Source organism: Lagopus muta, chromosome 11, assembly GCF_023343835.1.
Source record: "Lagopus muta isolate bLagMut1 chromosome 11, bLagMut1 primary, whole genome shotgun sequence".
NCBI classification, from domain to species: domain Eukaryota; kingdom Metazoa; phylum Chordata; class Aves; order Galliformes; family Phasianidae; genus Lagopus; species Lagopus muta.
Genome location: NC_064443.1, coordinates 15,157,144 through 15,176,849, shown reverse-complemented (window position 1 = coordinate 15,176,849; position 19,706 = coordinate 15,157,144). Strand labels below are relative to the sequence as shown.

The following is a 19,706-nucleotide window of genomic DNA, read 5'->3' as shown; positions in this document are numbered from 1 at the left end:
ATGTAGTTAATGTAGTGGTATTTCACAGCTGTCTCCACACAGTTCTCCCTGTGTTCTTTTAAACAAGTGAGAAGAGCAGCGTTTGCTGCCTTTGGCATCGGGTTGTACTGTAGATGGCACTGTGAAGCAACGATTTTGATAACAAAGATCTATTTCACAGCATCATTCTAGTTGTTAATTGCAGTGTAATATGGCTTTCTTTGTAGGTCCCCAAAGTGAAGAGAACGTTCTGAAATGCAGAAAGGCTTATCTGCAGCCGCAAATGGGAATCTGGAATAACTATGAAAAACACACTGAAATAATTGTGTTTGACTGGAACAAAATTCTTGCAAAGTCCCCAAGGTAAGAGTGCTTTTTAGCTTTCAAATGACACTGAAGATTTGCTGTTGTGGTTAGCAACACTATGCACTTGAATCCGAGAGAGCTAAGGCTTGACATTTCTGAGAGTGGCAGCCCTCTGACGCTGAAGGGCCCAGCACCCCTTGTTGCATCTGTCTGCCAAATTTCATCCATCCCTTCTCTTGTTAAAGATCACCCTGTATTCCTCTATATTAGTGGGCTGAAGACTTGTATCCTGTCTACCTGAAGTCTGCAAGTGTTGTATCGTTTTAGTGACACTGAATGGTTTTAGCAGCCTCTCAGCTTGGATATAACTGTATGGATGTTTTTTAGTGATTCACTTATTTCTGAACTCAAATGAACATACTCAAGATTAAGTTCACTCTGTTATGCTAATTGAACCTTGTTTCCCATTACCTATCTAACATCAGGGTCCTGGTTTCAATGCAGTCAGACTTTCATAACATGGGAAAGCTTTGAAATGATGTCAGCTCACATTTCCACTGAGCCTGGGCTCGCTCCTCTAATGGGAATGGTGGGAACACCTGGATCCACTTACATTCTGAAAAAGGAGCTGTTGAGCAGCCAGTGCATGATTTGAGGCCAAATATCTGTCCCATTTGTCAAGTCACACCAGAAATGACACGCTCAGAATTTCTGTCTATAGTATTTACTTTCAAGGGTTAAATCCTGCTTTTAGTAACACCTTAGGAAACCTGAAGGAAGGTCCCTATCTTCATTACATTACTACAGAGTGACACCAGACCTGGGATGTCCACTGATACCTGGGTCAAATTTCTGTGTTTGGGTTTAGGGCAGCAGAGAGTTGATGAGCAAGATGAGTAAATCCTGGCTTCCTATTCAGAGGTACTGGTGCACAGGGTACAAGCCATGTGTTACTGTTGTCATAAGAGGAGACAGAAAACAATGGTTAAATGGTTAAATTCAGCTCTCTCCTCAATAGCGTGGCATTACTGTCATTATCTGGGGAAAATCTGGGGACTGAACTCTGAAACGGTAGATTGATGTAAATACCTGCTGTGCAGTTTACCCAGGTGAAGATCAACAGCAATAACAACACGTGTGCCTTCACTCTCACTCAGCCCCGTTAGCTGTGCTGGCCTCCTGTGGTTCAGCTGGGTGCAGGTGAATTAGGCCCATGGTTATCAGCTGAAGTGTAACTGCTGTGAATTAGCTTAGGATGCTCTGTAAGAGGATACTTCTAGGATTGATAAGGAGCACTGGAGCTTTTGTCTCTTGATTGGTTGATTCATGCTTACAGAAGAGTTTCACACACTGTTAATGAAGAATCTGTTTCTTCTTCAATTGATTTCAAAACAGAGCATCTTCTTAACATAGTTTAATATCTATATTTTTCCCAAATCAATCCTTAAAATATGGCTTATTTATTTTTTTCTTTAAGATTCTGTGTTATTTTACAATAAATGTGAAGCTTTTAAAAATATATATATATAATGATGGGCTGAAGACTACAAGGACAGCTGAAGGGGGGAGAACAATTCCTTGATTAAAAACAAAGGAATCCCAAACCAGCAGGTACAAATAGTGATTGTTGCTAAAATATATTTGCAGCAGGTTTCTGGCCTCTTAACGTTTGATATGAAGAAGTGCATTTCTGAATTACTTGAGCCTCATCAATGTTCTCATTAATACATGTTGAGAGAACAGCGTTGTCTTGTGATGAGCAAAAAGGAAAATCGGGCAAGCACTTTCAAATGAGAAAATGTGAGATCTGCTTTATTTTCACTGGCAGATGGTTACTGGATTTAAAACCTGCCTGCCATAGACTAAGCTAAGGCATGGGATTGTTTTAATTTTATTTATTTATTTTCAAATTATCAGGCTGTTCAGCACTTGAGTTATCTGATTAGTTGAACAGTTTCAGGTATTATAAAGATATATAGGTGTAAAAAAAAATAATTCAGAATGTACCTGGAGGAATCAGAACTCGAATCTGCAGGGAAAAGTTCTCAAAGGACTTCTTGGTGCAAATAAAAATGCTTGTGATAGGCTTGTCCAAATCCCAGCATGCTGATTAACTACAGACTAACGCTGCTATGAAAGCAGTATTTAGTTCAGTTTATGCAAATCTGTGATTTGCCTTTAATTAATTTGATGTATTCCTGCTTACAGCATTTTCTGAAAGTGGGAAATGTTACATCTAGGAGTTCAAGTGCATAATGCACATTTATGTGTTGCACGAGTAATACATCACCATAATTGAGTTTAAGAAAATGATCAGATTAACTTTCTATATGATGAATGGCATAACATAAGCTATTGAAGGATTTAATTGCAGATATTTGCAGCAAAATTACTGGGGATTTGTGTCTGTGTTTCTATCGCTCCTATAAATAAGACTAACAACATCTGCCTTCTGTTAAGCAACTGTTTTCTGAAATAGTTTCTAACACTGACAGAGTAGTGAGACCTTGTGTATTTGGCTCAGGTGATGGTTTCATGACTGTTTAACCCTTAGCAAGCCTAGTGATGTCCAGGAAAGCCAGCAGATAATGTGAACTTGAGAGATAGAGCCACTCTGTACATGCCTACCTGCTGTTGGTGCCCTTAGCAAATAGACCCGAAGGGGTGTTAAATACAGATGACATTGTACTGTGGTGTTTCTATGATTTTGAGGCAAGGGCTGTTATCAGTATGCATATTGAAGTTTTGTGGATGGACCTTAACCAAAAAACAACGCCGCCCAAGATGTACTGCAGTTGTGTGGTGTTGTTACAAATAGATGTATGGTAATCTGATGTGTGACAGCCATCGCGTTTCTTCTATTGGTAAAGCATACTTAAAAAATGAATTGATTTCAGCCAAACTGTGAAAGTGGTTTTTGTCAGTGCTGCCTTATTTGTTATTCTTCAGTATCTTCACAGAGTTTTCTTTCCAGCACTGGTTTTTATGTTATTCCCTACCCACGTTGTTCTTTCACTCATCTTCTTCCTTTTCTGCCTCCAGGATGAGATTCTGTGCCAAATCAATGCTTCTATCTGACTGGCTTTTTCTGGTCTATGTGTTAATGGTCTGCTGTAAATTGTTGTCCGCCTCTAGCCACCATCCCCGGGGACACACAGGTAGGAGTGTTTGAACTCATTATGTGCTACTGAGACCAATTAATACCACTTGCAGGATGTTAGGGCCCACTTTTTAGCAGTGGATAACTGATGAGGCTGTTGACAGCGTGTTACAATCAGTGCAACGGGTTAAAAATACAGCAGCGACAAAACATGTTACTGTAAAAATTCATGGAGTTTCTAGCAATTTTTTGAAGTGAAATCCCTCCAAATTTTTTTCTGGTGAGCTTCAAGACTGCTGGGACTTCAGTTTTTTAATTAATTAATTTATTTTATTTTTTTAACAACTCTGAAATGTATCTTTATCTTCCCCCTCCTAATCTAGTCCTTACCAGGAGAGTTTCTAATGGTATCCTTGGCTTTGGTGAGCAATAAATCAAAGCTCTAAGACTGTGTGAGCCAGTTCTTTCACAGAGTAACACAGATATGGACTGTGGTTTAGTTCATCTTGTCATATGCTACGTTTTTTTCCTGCAGAGTAAAGCAAAAATAATTGCATTTAAAGGAATGCATTTAAATTCTAGCGAGATAGATCTACCAAGAACAGTGTAAGTATCTATAAATGGCAGAAAAAGCTCAGAACAAGCTGGGTTGGCTTTGTGAATTGATACAAGACTGGATCTTGGAAGCAATGTGTTTGTGCTGGGACTGTGCAGAGAACCCAGCCTCACTGCAGAAAGGCATATAGATGTACCAGTGCTAATGCCCTGTATCACCTTTGATCCCAGAAGCAAGAAAGGTAAAGCTAACACAGTAGTACCAGTGAATTCTGATTTTAGGAGAGCTCAAAATCCTGGCTGCACCCACGTGATGAGAAGAGTGAGCTCTCAGTACTGTAGTTAGAGTTGTGCTGGCCTGGGGATTTCTGCTTCCTATTTGTTATAGTCACATTCTTAAATCAGGTGTATTGCCATTAATGCATGTAATGTTTTAACTCTGAATCACGTTCTCATGGGTCCACGTGTAATGTTAACATACACTTCAGCTCAGCACTAGGAAGTGAAGGTACTTTTGCTTGAGTGCTCATTCTCCAGATGAGACAACCTGTTGAGCTCTTTCCTGGCTGCTTCTGGTGATTGTCTAGGTAAGAGCTGAAGGATCCTCGTGTGCTTGCCAAAAAAATTGAAAATCCTGGTGCACCCCAATGAATTTGACCTACGTAGAGCTGCTGTGTCTGTCTATGCACTCACGGCACGTTAGCCATGTGTGTATCTAACAACTGCACAGAATACCTCTTGGCCTTGCTTTATCACCAACTGCTGTGTTCCATGGTGCTGTAGAGCATTTGTACCATGCTCAGATGTGTCATTTGGCACTGCCCATCCAGCATGAGCCTACTGCTTCATTCAAGTTCTATTTAAATTTAGTCGTCTTATCAGGGAAAAAATCCCTCGAGTTTTGTTTAAAGCATGGACTGATATGGTTTACTGGCAGGTTTTTTTTTTTTATGAACACCATATGATTGAAGCCACTGAAAATGGATTCCAGCCCACTACTTTCTTTTGGGAGTTTGACATCTCACTGTTGAAGGAGATCTGGCCAAAAAGATATACTGCTATAAACCAGCAGTAAGGGTGTTAAAGTTACTGACAAAATACCAAAAGAATTGAAAACTACTTTGCCTGGTAGATGCTTTTCCCATGTAGTGAAGTGTGTTTGCCATATGATGCAGTCATGGGTCATGGAGAAATACAGAAGTCTAAGCGAAAGCCTATAAGGTTTTCCAGTGAATACAAGATGATTTGTATTACCTTCTTACAGGTAGCTGTTACGGTAACTGAATCACTTCACTAAAGAGAAGGGTCTACATACAATGCCAAGTTAATTAGGCATTCTTGACCCTTCCTATAAAGAACTGTTGCTTATCGGCACGTTTTGTAGCTGATTAAACCATTGAAATTCCTTTTGTCATTCAGGGAAGGGTCTTGCAAAAAGAAATGTTGTTTTTCTCTTGTTAAGATGCACTTTGCATGTGTACCTAGGGGAAATACATGTAATAAGGCAGCAGTGATCCCCTGTTGTGGGCTCATACGATGAATGCTCATTATGTGTCATGTAAATTTTGGCAAACTTTTAACACAACATTTCAGAATGCTTGACTGCGTTCTTTTAACTGACACTAAGGATTTTTTCCCTTCATCAAAGAAGTATTATAAAACATAATTGAGGTTCTCAACTGTTAAGCAAATTTTCTTACAGTGCTTTCTCTGGTAGGCTAAAGAAAGGTTCTGCATAGTAGTATGGTCAGATCATAGAGCTCTTTCTTCTTCAAACAGAATGCCTCGAGGCTGGAGCTTTTTTGCACCTTTTTAGACACGTGTTGTATTCTTCCCTGGACATGAGCTTCTCTCATGCATACACTGAAGTGACCCCCATCCCAAATTGATTCTATGTTTCAGATGCAAGTCACCCCATTTTTGATTCCCTGTCTCCCTTATCTGATGCATGGCATCACTGAGCATTTGGAAGGCCCTCATGATGGGGCCTGCATTTCCCAGCATCATCTTTTTTTGGCTGTGATAGCACCTAGCTTGTGATACTTTAAGAGGAACTTGTTTTTAAGAATGTGTTATTTGCCCCTGAAAACCCATGTGTTTCAGTCTGTATTTGGGATCACTAGTCTCTTTTAGAAAAAGTGCTTACTCATGACATCTAGGAAAGTTTATTAGCCAAGGGCAGACAATAGAATTTAAGCTGAAAAGTGGGATTGACTTTTTTTCTTTGCAAAATACTGCAATTTTTAAGGAGTCTAATCCAGGAAAAGACACATATTGACTTTGGTTGTTTTAGATGGCACTTGAAAGAATGACATTTGACAGCTGTCTCCATAATATTCAGACAGGAACAGAGGCTAGATCTTTAAGGACCCAGAAACAATCCTGCTGCTGAAAAGTGAGAGACAATGGCATTGAGCAGTCCCTTTGACAAAAAGGGCCTCATCACTGTAATAAAGTGTAGGACAAGGCAGGCCTGTTCTTTTGTTCTGCAATATATTTGCTGCCATCAAATAACTCTTAGTGGAGAAAGAGCCCTGTTCAATCTAGCAAGCCAATTCTGTCATTTCTTTGAAGAAGTTTGGATCTTGAATCCAGCTTGAAGGCCTCAACCTATCTTCCGTTTGAATGGTGCAATAGTTTTGACTGACAAAATTAACTAGGCAAAAGGTAAAGGGGAGATGTTCCTTCTCATTATCGTTACATCACTGAAGATGCTGCTTATGCAGATTATTTCAGCAGGCTCCCTCTCTATCTGTGGAGAAAAGATAATTCATAACATTCATCTGATTTCATTGCTGTGAAGTACCCTGTTGAAGAGCTTGTCTTTTGCACTGACAATGGCTGAGCACCAACCTTACCACAGCTATTTAGAATGAGGCAGTATTTCAAGCTCCCAGAGTTCCTAACTGAGACCAGGATAACTATCAATTCTGTGCTGTGCTGAATGAAGCAATGTACCTTTAGTACCAGAGATTTGTTTCCACCTCACTGCTGTAAGTCAGGATCCACAAATGATGAAACATTGAATAGACACTTCCTCTGGTCATCTCACTTGGGGGCTGGACTTGTAGCTTGTTGATTGGTATAACCAGCTGAACAGTTTCTGTTGTGATTAACCAGTGCAGCTTGGCTTTTTTGGGGCTGCTGCATTTTATTTTGATGTGAAGATTTCTACCTGAAATACTTTCAGCCTCCTTCTGCTTGCTGAAGGTTCCAGATTTTGGAGAATCCATTACGAATGCACCTGGAAACCATATGCTTAATATACATCTGTAGGGCCAAATTTGACTCTGAACTGTCTTACTTGGTTCACTTTCTTTTTTCTTTGTGATTTCAAGTGAAGAGTTCTGCCCTAATAATCTGCTTGCTTCCCACAGATATAGGATGATGCAGAGCATAGGGATAAATCACTCTGTTTGAGTTCACTGGGACAGCTTGGTCTTCTTGCCAACTGGAAGAATGAATAGTAACTTCACAGAGTTTATTTCCCATTGCTCTGCAGATGGATTAATTTACAAGGTTATCAGAGGTTCAGTGAGAGAAGTCTTGTTGAAAATTGCAATGGCAAGTCAAATGTGCATGACCGTGGAGATTGGGAAGTGGATTCATAAGGGAATTAGCAGCAGCCTGAGGTGCTGAAAACTCTACCTCTTTGCTTAGTGAAATGCAGCAGAAAATCTAATTTGCTGCTTGGCATCTTAGATGCAATCTCCTGCAACCAGGATGCTGTCTTGGCTGTTGTTCAGAGGACCAGGGGTTTCAATTTTTTAACTGTGTGTAAAAGATGGGCTTCTTTTGTTGATTGGCTGTACAGGATCTGCACAGGGATCTGAGATAATATTCTGGGCTCCCATGATCATTTTCCTTTGTGCCCTTCTGACTGATGCCTGAACTGGATGAGGCTGATGCATGGGACTCAGCTCATCATTTGAGTTATGCAGTTGTGCCTTTGATGCAGAAAACAAAGGCTCTCCTCTCTGCTGCTCCTGTTCTTCCCTTGCTGTTGGTTAGAGAAGGCAGTCTTTTTAGAATGTTTCTGTTTCTGATTTTCTATCTGTCTTTAATTGCTCTCTGATCTAGCCTACCAGTGGGACAATCCAACACTTGTTTCTCGCAGAAGCAGTCTGCTTGTCACTTGGTAATGGCAAATATTCTATGTTCATAGGCCTGGGTCAGAGTTCTACCATTGACTGCAGTTGTTTTGGTCTGCAGGGCTCTCAGGATCTGCTTTTTTTTTTTTTTTTTTTTTCTTCTTTTCTCTGAATATGAGATGTCAACTGGAATTCAGTCTTGTTAATACCTTTTGGTCGGGCTTTTGGTTTCAGGCGGTCTGGCAGCAGACAGGGTTGTTCCTCATCAGTTGCAGCTTTTCACAGCTTTAAAGACTTTCTGAGTAAAATTGAGCCCTGATAGAGTCAAGTAGAAAAACTTCTCTTTTACATTGGCTCCAGGGCTTAATCTACTTTAATTGAAGGCTAGCTGGAAGATGCAACTTTATGTTAGAAATACTGCTACTTTCAAGGGAAAAAGGGAAAAGCAGGGTTCTGATTGTCCCCTTGTTTTTGGGCTGGAATATCGTTCATTCTAACAGTGCTGTCAGATTGCTAGGGGTTTGGTTCCCAGTTCCACCAGAGGGCCCTGCAAGGCTGTGAAAAGGACTCCAGTGCACAGCTGCAGACAGACAGCACACTTGCTGTCTCGTGATTTAAGTCACAACGGTGCATTTTGCTAATTAGAGTTATGTGTCTTTTGTATTTCAATGGGTCAGATGTGGTTAGTGCACAATAAGCTTTAGCCTTTTGTGCTGTTTAGCTCCTTTTATGTCTTAATGTTTTATTCAGTGTGTTATTTATGTGTTTTATTACCCAGTTTCTAAATATAGGGTAGCTACAACATACAGCCCTGGCTGTGATCTCAAGTAATAGGGTAGGGAAAGCAATTCAGTTGAGCAATAGGATCCCTTTGAGACAGAATGAGATGGAGTTTTCTGCATGATGTTTGCTGGTGTATTTTTGAGGGGGGAAAAAAGAGGAAGAATTGAACCTTTATTTGGGGTCGAGGGGTGAAGAAGGAGTTTTAAATAACGATGAGAACTTGCTGTATATATGATGGTCTTCTTCAAAATCCATGTGTGCATAGAGGCTGCCAGCAAAGAGAAATTCAGTGTTAATTCAGTCTTTTATAGTCTTTTATAAAAAGTTTATCCCAGGGAGCTGTGGGAAAAAAGTACTGATGAGGTGAAGAATGTTTACTTATTGGTATTGTACTTCATCATGTTACAGAAAAAATAAAGGAAAAAAAAAAAGGAAGCAGTAATATATAGCAAAAAGAAGAGAGACTTTTTGGAAGATCCAGTCTCAACAAAAAAATGTTAAGTCCATTGTATCAGTGTGAAGCAGGAGGCCAAAACCAAGCTGTTTCTAGCAATATCAGGGTGACCAGATTCTAAAACTTTGGGGGAAAGCTTGTGAAAATACTATCTTTATTTTATTCATCTTACAGTGGCAGCATTATTTTTTATATAGTCTCTACGTGTAGAAATGGTAACCTTCACATTCCATTGTCCACAATTCTAACCAAGCAAGCTTTGTTTGCTCTTTATCTTTCTTTCTTCCTTTTTTTTTTCATTCACCTCCCCCAGACTTAGAACTTATATTACAAAAAAGTACTGTACTTCAAGTGCATGTGCTTGTACCAGTGTTGGGAGAAAGGAGTAGAAATCTGCAAGTAGGATGGAAGGCATCTTGTGCTCAGTGTTCAGGTGAGTATAGTGATGCAATGGGAAGTGGAGCATGTTCTACTGAGGAGCTGTGCTCTGGGTTTACATGGAGGTCAACATGCTGAGTCCTTGGGAAGGTTGATGTTTGAGTGATGAAGGCAATAGATTGAAATGTAAAGGACTTGCATTGAATTCCTTTCTCAGAATTGATTGAAAGACTTGTTTAAGATGGAAGTCCTGACCAAACTGAATGGGGAGTTTGTGTTTCTTCTGTGATTTAGTTTCCAGCCTGCTCCAGATACGTCATATGGTGTTTGGTCCCAAAAGAAAAGTCAGACTTCATAGTTATGATTTTATTAACGCTTGAGCGTTAATAAAATTCTTACTGAATTCATCATTCAGCGTTTTGCAAATCACTGCCATTTTGAGGGATGGAAATTGCTTTAGGGTCCGTTCAGCTATCGATCGACATGCCTGCGCTTACTGCACGGGTTGCGTTGTCACAGCCTTACAATCACATTAGTTGTAATAGCAGCACAGAGCCTGTCCCAGACTTCAAGTCCAATTTTAATGTAATTGTAAGGCCTTGTGCTACTGGAGAGTTCCATTTCAAATGAGTGACTGCACAGGCTTTAAATAGTCAAGTACTTAAAAGCAGGAAATTGGTTGTCATGTTTGACCTCACCAGTGCCTTGTCCACTAAGATTATGTAAAGATCTCAGCTCTGTTCTCATGCCAGGTGTATTTATTTCCCCTGCAAAATGGCTGCTGCTTGGTTTACATTTGGAAGTCTGTGGTGTGGCTGAGGACTTGAGATGCTTCCCAACCGTCTTGGAAACAAAATAATGTTTAATTGTGGAAGAAACTGGCAATGGATTTTCTTAAAAAATGAATAATTAAATTGCTGCCTCTTATCCCTTTGCTGCAGTTGCCTCTTTTTCATTGTTTGACAGCGTTCTTTCAGGAGAATGACAACTAGTGGAGGACAACAGATTCTAAATCAGGAGATTAAAGATGTCTTACAGGGTTCAGCAGGGTGATCCCTCCTCATCACACTGAACATGCTGTATGTCAGCACACAAACTGATGCTTCACCTGACATTCATTGTCTACCAGGGAGGCAATCATTAATGATACCTTGCCAATAACAGAAGTTATGAGCAGAAAATTCAAGGATCAACATTTCTATTTCTTACTGTTTGACCTGCCTTTATCTTTTTTCCCCTTTCTTTATTCCCACTCTTGTTTCTAAAATGGACATCATTCACGTGACTTATGGTCCAATGATGGTCACTGTCTTTTTTACTTATCTGAATGTTCTAAGAGATGGTGTCCAGATAAGCATGTGCGAGGTTTACTCTCAGCTTTTATTTGCTGCTTACATCTTCTTGATTACAGTTGTCTCATTAGTTTTTGCACCTCAGTCTCCTTAAAGTAGCATCGAAAGATGCAGTGAATATTTTAGAACAGCTTTCTTTCACTGTCTTTTTAAAATTAAGTAATTCATTTTTGTACAGTGAACAAATTGTTGCACAGTGGCTCGGTGTTACACTTCTGGGGTGGAGCATCATGACTGGTATGTAACAGATCATGGTTGTGTTAGCAGGTATTTGCAAGGTGTTGCCTGCAGCTGACTGAGTTTCCTGTTGTCTGTTGATTCTTGATTAGCACAAATGAATGGAATTGAAGTGTATCGAGGCAGTCTTTCCCATGCATTTTATTTTCTGGCTGGGTGAAAAACTGTAGTGTCTCTTCTGCTCTCTGTATCCTTTTTTCTCTATTTCCTTTTTTCTTTGAGAGATTTCCTTCTGTATAGCAAGAAATAGAAGTGAATAAAGATCATGCTGAGCTTTCTCCTTCACAATGCCTCTGAATCATCACTGGATGGATCACGAAGGTGAGAGTACATTGGGCCTAGGGTGGTGGTAGCATGCTTGGCTCCAGCACAAGTGGTGTTCAGCAGCTAACATTGCAAAGGGAAAAGAAGAACAGCATGCAAACCCCTCATTTGTAACTATGCCCATTGTAAAGTACCAGGTTGGATCCAGTGCTCTTCCTGGTCCAAAATGCACAGTACAATGAAAGAGAATATTGCTTGAAAAAGATAATGAAAATATGTATGTCCAGGGAAAACAGGCATAGAAAGCTCTTTAATAACATTCCCTGCACAAAAGAATTTGAAAGTATCAAGGCTTTCTGACACATTCTTTGCTCTTGTCCCAGTGATGTCCTTTGCACAGTCTGCTCCTGGTATAATAAAATGTGTATTGAGACACTGTAATTTAAGGAAGCATATTATCTCATTTCATGAATAAGCAATAAGTGCACAGGCACATTTTTATTATTATTATTTAATGAGGGACAGTAAATAACTGGTCACCCACAGGAATGGTGACTGTCCTCTCATGACTTACTATTTTGGGGAGGTGTTCTCTTCAAAGAAAGGCCAAATAGGAAGATATCTATATTGACTGTGATGTTTGCTTCTATTCTTAGGTATTCCTAGATAATCTGTAGAAAATAAAATTTACTGGAAGTATGAAAATCAAGTCAGGATATAATTTGAACAAAGTGCAAATTATGTCTGTTGGCATAAATCACACCAGCAGTATGAGTGTCTGGACCAAGCTGTGTTTATGCTAATGATTTCTGTCTATTCACTCCTTTCAGCAGATGCTGGTATTCTTCCAACTGCAAACAAATAGCCCAAACAGAAATCATAAAATTTCTCATCTAAAATGGTTGGGATGTAGAAAAAGGTCCTCAAATATTGTCTGGGTGCATCCTGCTTTAGTTAAAGAATTGAAATTGTGCTGATCCACAACTTTGCCTCCCCATTTTTTTTTTAGAAATGAAGTGAAATCGCTGTCCTCAGCAAAATGCCATTTTCTGCAAGGGATGCCACAGTCCCCAAGCATGGAACAGGAATAATTAGTCTACAACTGACAAATAATTGTGTTATGCTAAAGTCTAGAAACATCCAGGCTGTATAGCACGGTGGTTTCTGCCAAGTTGGAGAGAAAAGAGGGCTTGCTGTGAGAACATGTCCTCTTTCAGGGAACAAATCTAACCCAACAGTGAGTGCAGAAAGCATTTTCCTGACTTCTCAGCCCTTCCTCAGTATCGAGGGATTTGGGTTAAGTGAACTCTGGATCAGAATCAAAGCTTGAATATGCTGTAGCCTGAATACAGTGATGTTCTGGTTTTTTTTTTTCTTTTCAAATTCATTCCAATTTTTCTTTTGTATTGCCTTTCGACAAAAAAACAAAGGCCTCTGTCCCAAGTGCTTCAGTGCAAATAAACTGCAGTGTGCTGGAGTTCCTCAGCCAGTGTCAGCCAGGCTGCAGTCAAAGTGATGCAAGGTGTTTGTCAGAGGAACACGAGGCGCTTTGCATGCAAAGTGTGATCACTTTCATTTAACAGATGGGGGGCTGAAACCACCACACCAGGTCTTAGGAACAAATTTGTCTTAGTTGCAAAATGGTGCTGGGGTTACATTTAGATCGACTTGCCTGGGACTTGGCAGCTGGGCTGGTACTTACAGAGTTTTATTTATGCAAACAACAGAGTATGGCACTTAAATAACATCATTGCACTGTTTTGGCCAGCTACAGTGAAAAACATTTGAAAGCTGACAAGTGTCTGGCAAGCTCTTTCCCAAAATTATTTTCAATACTTCTTAGTTCTGAATCCATTAGCTAAGCTGGTCAAAAGTTCATGAGAAGAAATGGCACTTTTGAAATATTATTAACGTTTTGTGTTGAATGCTAAATGCTCTACTCTTAAAGTGGGCGAAGTTCTGCTTGCTGTATTTTATTATAGACTATGACGTGGGCTTTCAGACCGAGATCCATTAAGTAATAAATAGTAATAGCAAGGTCATTTCTTGACCAAGGAAAAACTGCGTGTTGTGAAATGATGAATTCAGTCAGGAGACAGGCAGTGGAAAGATGGCATTTTTGTGGCAGTCTCAGCAGATGGATGTGATGAGATATTGCTAATTGTTACTGCTCTTATTAGCATGTTCACTGAGGACTGATTTGCCACTTGCACGTGGGTATGGGGAAGAGAAGTGGAGTCCTTCCCTCTGAGGTGAGGAGATGACAACATCCCTGCACACCATCAGGGTCACACGAGTCCTGAGAGAGAATGTATAACATTCTGGAAAGGAAGATGATGGTCCTTGGAGTTATCTGGGTGATGTGGTGTATTTAGAACCTGTGTATTGATAGATGAGCTTTACTAGCTTACACACAGTGAGTGTGCGTTCCAGATCTTGATTCCTTTTTGTGCTAATGGATTTCTTTAATGCTTGCCATTCTATTTTTTCCCTCTGTATCTATTTTTCTGTATCTGATTAAAACTCAGTAAGAAGTATTTTTTTAAAAAACAGTCATTGATGTTGTAACATGCTGTAAATAAAGAATTAAGCAATGAATAGATGAATATAAATAGAAGAGAGGATGAAATGCACAAGAATAAATCCTGTGCTTCAATAGGAGTAACTCTGTTTAAAGAACAACTTCCAATTGCAAAGTGATCTCTGGGGCAATGAGAACTACTTGTTATTTTTTGCATAAATCTGATAACTTAAGCTTGCCACTCTGTGGAAGGAAGATAATGTCAGGCTGATTGATGGAGTGAACAGGACATGACAGTCTTCAAGGAAGAAGAAAGGCAGAAATCATTTTCTGTGGAGACAGGATCTCATGATGTTGTTGAGAACTTGATAAGCCAAATGAAATCCAGAAATCATTTAAATTACAGGATGATGAAATGAGAGGAAGATAAATAGGTCTGTGCTAATGATTACATATCCTCTTGACTAGAATCAAAGATCAAATAATGTATTGACATCTTCTGTTAATTCTGCTGTCCTGTATCCAAACAAGTGTTAGAGTTTAAAATGGTTGAGCAGTAACCTAACAGCAGTGTGCAAAGGCAGAGATTATTCATGTTACATGCTACCTACACAAGTATTTTTCTGTGTAATGTTTATATGGGTGTGCATATTACTGGGGCTTTAGTATTTAAATTCATTCAAAAAAAAAAAGAAAAAAGAAAAAACACTAAATGGGCTTTTTGTGTTTTGGTATAGTGGCAAATCAAGGACATCAGCTTGCTGGTGAAACTTAACTGTCTTAAATTAATGCTTCTGAAATTAAGCCCTGAGAGGATCCTAGGATTGGTGTCTTGCTCAGATGAAATGTGAACTTTGATATTTTGATTCCTTCATTCTTCTGATGGTGTATTTGAATGTCAGTACTGGTGGATGGAGTTTATTACACAGTTTACCTGCTGTCTCCCATGCAGCAAAAGGAAAGCTTCATCCCATTCTTTAACTGCCATGCCACTACTGCTGTTTGGCAGAGCTCTGCATACTGCAGTTTGATGCTGTGCATTCAGTGTTAATTTTGCTTGTAGTCATTCTATTGGGAATATTATGGAGACATGAAAAAAATAGACGTAGAGGAATGAGAGTCAATCTGAGCAGCATCTCATAAAGCAGAGTGCTGCTTATGCAGCTGGGCTGCTGAGCTTACCTTTTTAAAGGTAAGCTGGGCTTACCTTTTTCATCTCTCCTCATCACAAGGCAGTCTACTTCCCCCCACTTCCCTCCCATTCTGCTTGATTTGTTGGAGGAATTCTTGTCTGTTGGTGTTTTGCTGGAGAGTCCTTAAACATCAGAAATTTATCTTCTTCAATAATTGCCCTGTAGACTGTATCCTCACAACTTGAGTTGACTTTAAATTGTTGTCGTTGCCTCTGCTTTGTCATCCACAATTAATGATGTTGATAATAAAAATGTTATGCTATCGTTTACCAGTTCAGAGGCCCTCTGTTACCTATGAGGGGGTGCTAAGTGGATAGCAGAGTATCAGAGTTCTTTGTTTTACCTTGAACATCTGTATTCCCAGCTCCCAAGTACTGAAATAAGGCAGATTTGGACTTTTAAGGCCAACTTTAGAAAGGCATTTAGACCCCTATTGCTGCAGATTTGCAGCGACTAGGCTTCTTCAGACGAGTGTAACAGGATAGGTGCTGAACTTCATTTTTAACTACAATTTGAAGAGCTGAACATTGAAATGTTATAAATTGAGATCCTGCATTTTGCAAAGCTCCATCCAACCCTCTCTGTGTCAGCTCCAGCATCTTAGGGAATCTTAGAATATCCTTAGTTGAAAAGGAGCCACAAGGATCATCGAGTTCAACTCCTGGCTCCACAGAGGACAACCAAAAATCAACACCCCAAAGTAAGAGATAAAGAGCTGTGGGATTGAAGTGGATCAAATCCATGGAGTGATTTTATAGGCACTGGGAATGAGTCAAAGCAGCAGGGTGGCTCGCTTGCATAGAAGGTGCAGGCAGTTGCAATGGTTCTCCTTCAGTTTTAGTTTGCTTTCTCTGAAAAAGTCTGTCTTGGAAAGCACTGAGAGCAAAAGGTGCAGCATAAATATCAGCCTGACGGTGACTCAGGCTCAGCCCTCGTTAACCACCGATCTACTGAAGTGCTTTTTACTCAACCTTCCCACAGGGTGGCAGCAGCAGAACGCATCCATATATTCATATTTTATTTTATTTTATTTTATTTTATTTTATTTTATTTTATTTTATTTTACTTTATTTTATTTTACTTTATTTTATTTTACTTAATTTAATTTTTATTTTATTTTATTTTTATTTTATTTTATTTTATTTTATTTTTCTTTATTTTATTTTTCCTTTGACTGAGTAGTGGGACCGTCTAAATAGGAACATTCCTCCAGATTTCATGTGACTTTCTTCTTACTTAATCTTCTGTTGTTTTCCTTTCTGTGCCCAGCAGAGGTACAGCTTGGTTTTCAGTCTCTTCCCAGTGCCTAAGAATGCATTCTTCTGTAGCAGCCCCAGTAGGACTGAGTTGTCCAGTGAGCCAGTGATGTGCTGGTGTGCGTTGTGTGGTGCAGGCAGCAGCAGTGACACCAACCCAGTGGACATCAGGCAGAGCTTTACCTGGAAAGGGAGCTGATGTAGAGAGTGAGCATTTCCCTTCCAGTATTTATTAGGCTGAATCGACAGCAATTAAAACAGGCAGGTATTTACTGCCAGATAGCTTGGACAAATAATTTAATTTCCCACTACTTTAAAAACTGTCTTCATCTTAGCAAGCTTTGTAATTGCATTTGACCTTGAGCAATCCCACATTTTTTTTATGTTACTTGAAGCAGTCTCTTAATTTTTGAGGCTATTCAACATTTAAATTATGTCACTTAAAATTTGTGACAACGCTTTGTGTAGCACCGTGCCTTTATAACATAACACGTTTCTGAAGAAAATGTTGTGATTTTATTCTTGGACTTGCAATGTTTTATGTTTGTGCCAGCATTTAAATGAGACCCAGCTCGCTAACAGTCATTGGGATGGAAGTGTGGGCAGTTCTCCTCAGTGTAGTATTTTCTAGCTGTCTGTGGGCACAGCCTGTACAGTAAGGGAAAAGAGATTTGGATAGAGAAGATTCTCTCTGCAGTGTGAGAAAGTCCCAGAAAACTAAAATTTTAACGATGGTGACATTTTTGGGTATCTACGTGGAGCCTTGATCAGCAGAACAAGAGCTTTCTTATTCTTTGACTTCTGGTCACTTGCAACTAGATCTTGAGATTTTATGTAGATATTTTTAGTCACGATTACTTAGTAAATAGCATGCTGACATGACAACAGGAAGGGTTTCTGAGCACATCATGCTTGTTCACATCAAAGTTTAAGAGACAATACTTTTATTGAGTGGGGGAGCTGAATATGGTATTAAGTGGGTAAAGATATTGATGTTGCAAGTGTGAAAAAGGTCAGAACAGTGCAGCAGGGCCTATAAATGCTCTAACAGTGACACCCAGTGACTAGAGAGTTAGTGGCGATTACACAGTAATTCCTTTTGGTTATGTAGGAAAGGCTTAATTCCAGCTACAGGTCTTAATGATGGTGCTAGGCAAGCATGTGAAGACAGTGTAGTCAGGAAAGTTATCTGGGGAAAAACTCAAACTTGAAGCAGAAACAGGCTTGACCTTGTTTGGCCTTCAGTTGAGACTGAAACAAGATTTTGGCAATTTCCTTGCAAACATAGTGACACAAACCTGAATTTATCAGTACAAGAAATATGTGGTGGCTGAGTGTATTATGGTATGGTATAGAAATTGGATCCATTCAATGTATGGATCTGGAAGAGCAGTTGGATGTATCTGGTTAGCTTAAAAGCCCAAAGGAAAAATCTCACTGAAGGAAGTTTTTGTTGTTTTATTTTTTCTTAAAAATAAGGAGATTTCTTAGTTAGGATTAGTTGTGTCACAAAGAGAAGGTAACTGATTAGCATTATTAATCTAACTCCTGACTGACTGGCCCTTTGGGCATGATGCTGTATATGCCCCAAGTGACAGATGATGGAAGATCCACAGAGAGAAGAGCAACTCTAGCTGGAAGACCCACGAAATCCTTTTGAAATTGGGCAGTTAAAAAGGGATTTGGGAGTTTTAAGGTAACAGCATAGATAACCACTAGAATTATTTACCATATACTCATTGGAAAATGATATAATACAGTCATGAAATTATTTATGTAGCTGCAATTATTATGTGAAAGGAAATAGATCCTGATGTTGGTTGGTGTCTTGTTCCCAAGTATAAGGTTTAGCTATCAGCAGCAAGAACAATACTTTGTTTTTTGTCCTGAGCAAGCTGTTTCTTCTTTCTCCTTAGTCTGTTCCATTTCAGTTTGCTCTTGTGCATTACAATACTTGTCAATCCAGTACTCCAGCATGTTCTGAATTAATTATGAAAAACTTCAGAGCAAATGGAATTGTGACCATCGTAGAGAACAAGAGGTGTCTGAGTCTGACTGTGTTTAGTGAGGCATTTTAATTCTGTACAACTGTACTTTCCAAAATGAGAACTATGTGTACATCTTGCATTTTGAACATCTCTTGTCCCAGAAGGACTAAAAGTTCCTCAAAGGGGCAAGCTGTATGTAATTTTACAGTCCCTCCAGATGTCACCTGAATCCCTGATAAATTTTTGAACCTGCTGGGCCAGTTCCAAGCAAACAATGATCTTCAGTGTTATTATCCACTTTTATTATATGAGAAATGTCACTCCTCATCCTGGCATGCCAGGGAAACACCAGTGGCAACTTGTCTATTGCACCTCTTTAATCTTGTTTTGTGTTCAGCACCAAACTTCTAAAATGTATTTAGCAGTGTCCCCTAAATTATTTCAAGCAGAGAGTGGAACAGTGATGAAAAGCAACTATTTAGCTGGCCAGAACATGTAACTGCAATGCTGTGTGCTGCCAGGAAGGACTTACACCAAGTTTCTTGCAGAGTCACTGTTTTGAGCCATGGCAGCAAAAAGGAAATATCTATCTTTGAAACCTGGAAAAAGTCTAATTTGAGAAGTTTTATAGATTTATTTATGTGATGGTTCTAAGAAGCCTTGCCCCCAGTGACCTAATTATGTCACCTGCATGCTGTACAACTTTGTACTCCAGCAAGACTGCCACAAGGCATGTAAGCTTTGTAGTGAATTTTTTTTCCTTTTTTTTTTTTTAAATTGAATTTCATCTTTTCTTCCCCTTCCCCCCACTCTGTACAAGCTGCTGACTTCAACAATTTATCTGAGGTTGGAAGCTCCACTGATTTTGTTTTGTTTTGTTTTGCTTTGTTTTTCCCTTCCAAAAGGCCAAGGATGCAATGATAAAACTAATTTGTCTTTTTAATCTTCACCTTGTAATTAGAGCTGAGATAGGCTGGAAAGAGATGCCAGGCAAGTAAGCTCTTTTCCTTTAAAAGCTCTCCGGGCGCATAACTGAGTCTTGGGAGAGCTTTAAAGGAAAGCAGTAATGAAAATCCTGCAGAAAAGGAAAAATAAGCCAACAAAATTAAAACTTAAGTGTGCTATTTTTATCCAGGACTGGGAGGAAAAAGGCTCTGGTACCTCTGGGTTTATTTTCAGATAAAACATGTGAATCGATAATTATTTGTAAGCGTTCTTCTTGTATGGATAAACATCTCTCTTTGTTTCT

General features: G+C 39.4%; 1 protein-coding gene across 2 annotated transcripts in view; it reads left to right on the top strand.

The window, feature by feature from the left end:
- Positions 1-262: 262 nt before the first annotated feature.
- Positions 263-19,706, top strand: part of TAFA4 (TAFA chemokine like family member 4) — a 48,121-nt gene continuing 28,677 nt past the window's right edge. Inside the window, exons 1-2 of one of the 2 annotated variants that reach the window (XM_048958040.1) lie at positions 263-342; positions 3,328-3,443. In XM_048958040.1, the coding sequence (XP_048813997.1) occupies positions 263-342; positions 3,328-3,443 (196 nt within the window). Of the gene's footprint in view, positions 343-1,531; positions 1,897-3,327; positions 3,444-19,706 lie in introns of those variants that run through there. The other variant, XM_048958041.1, reaches the window with a different exon arrangement.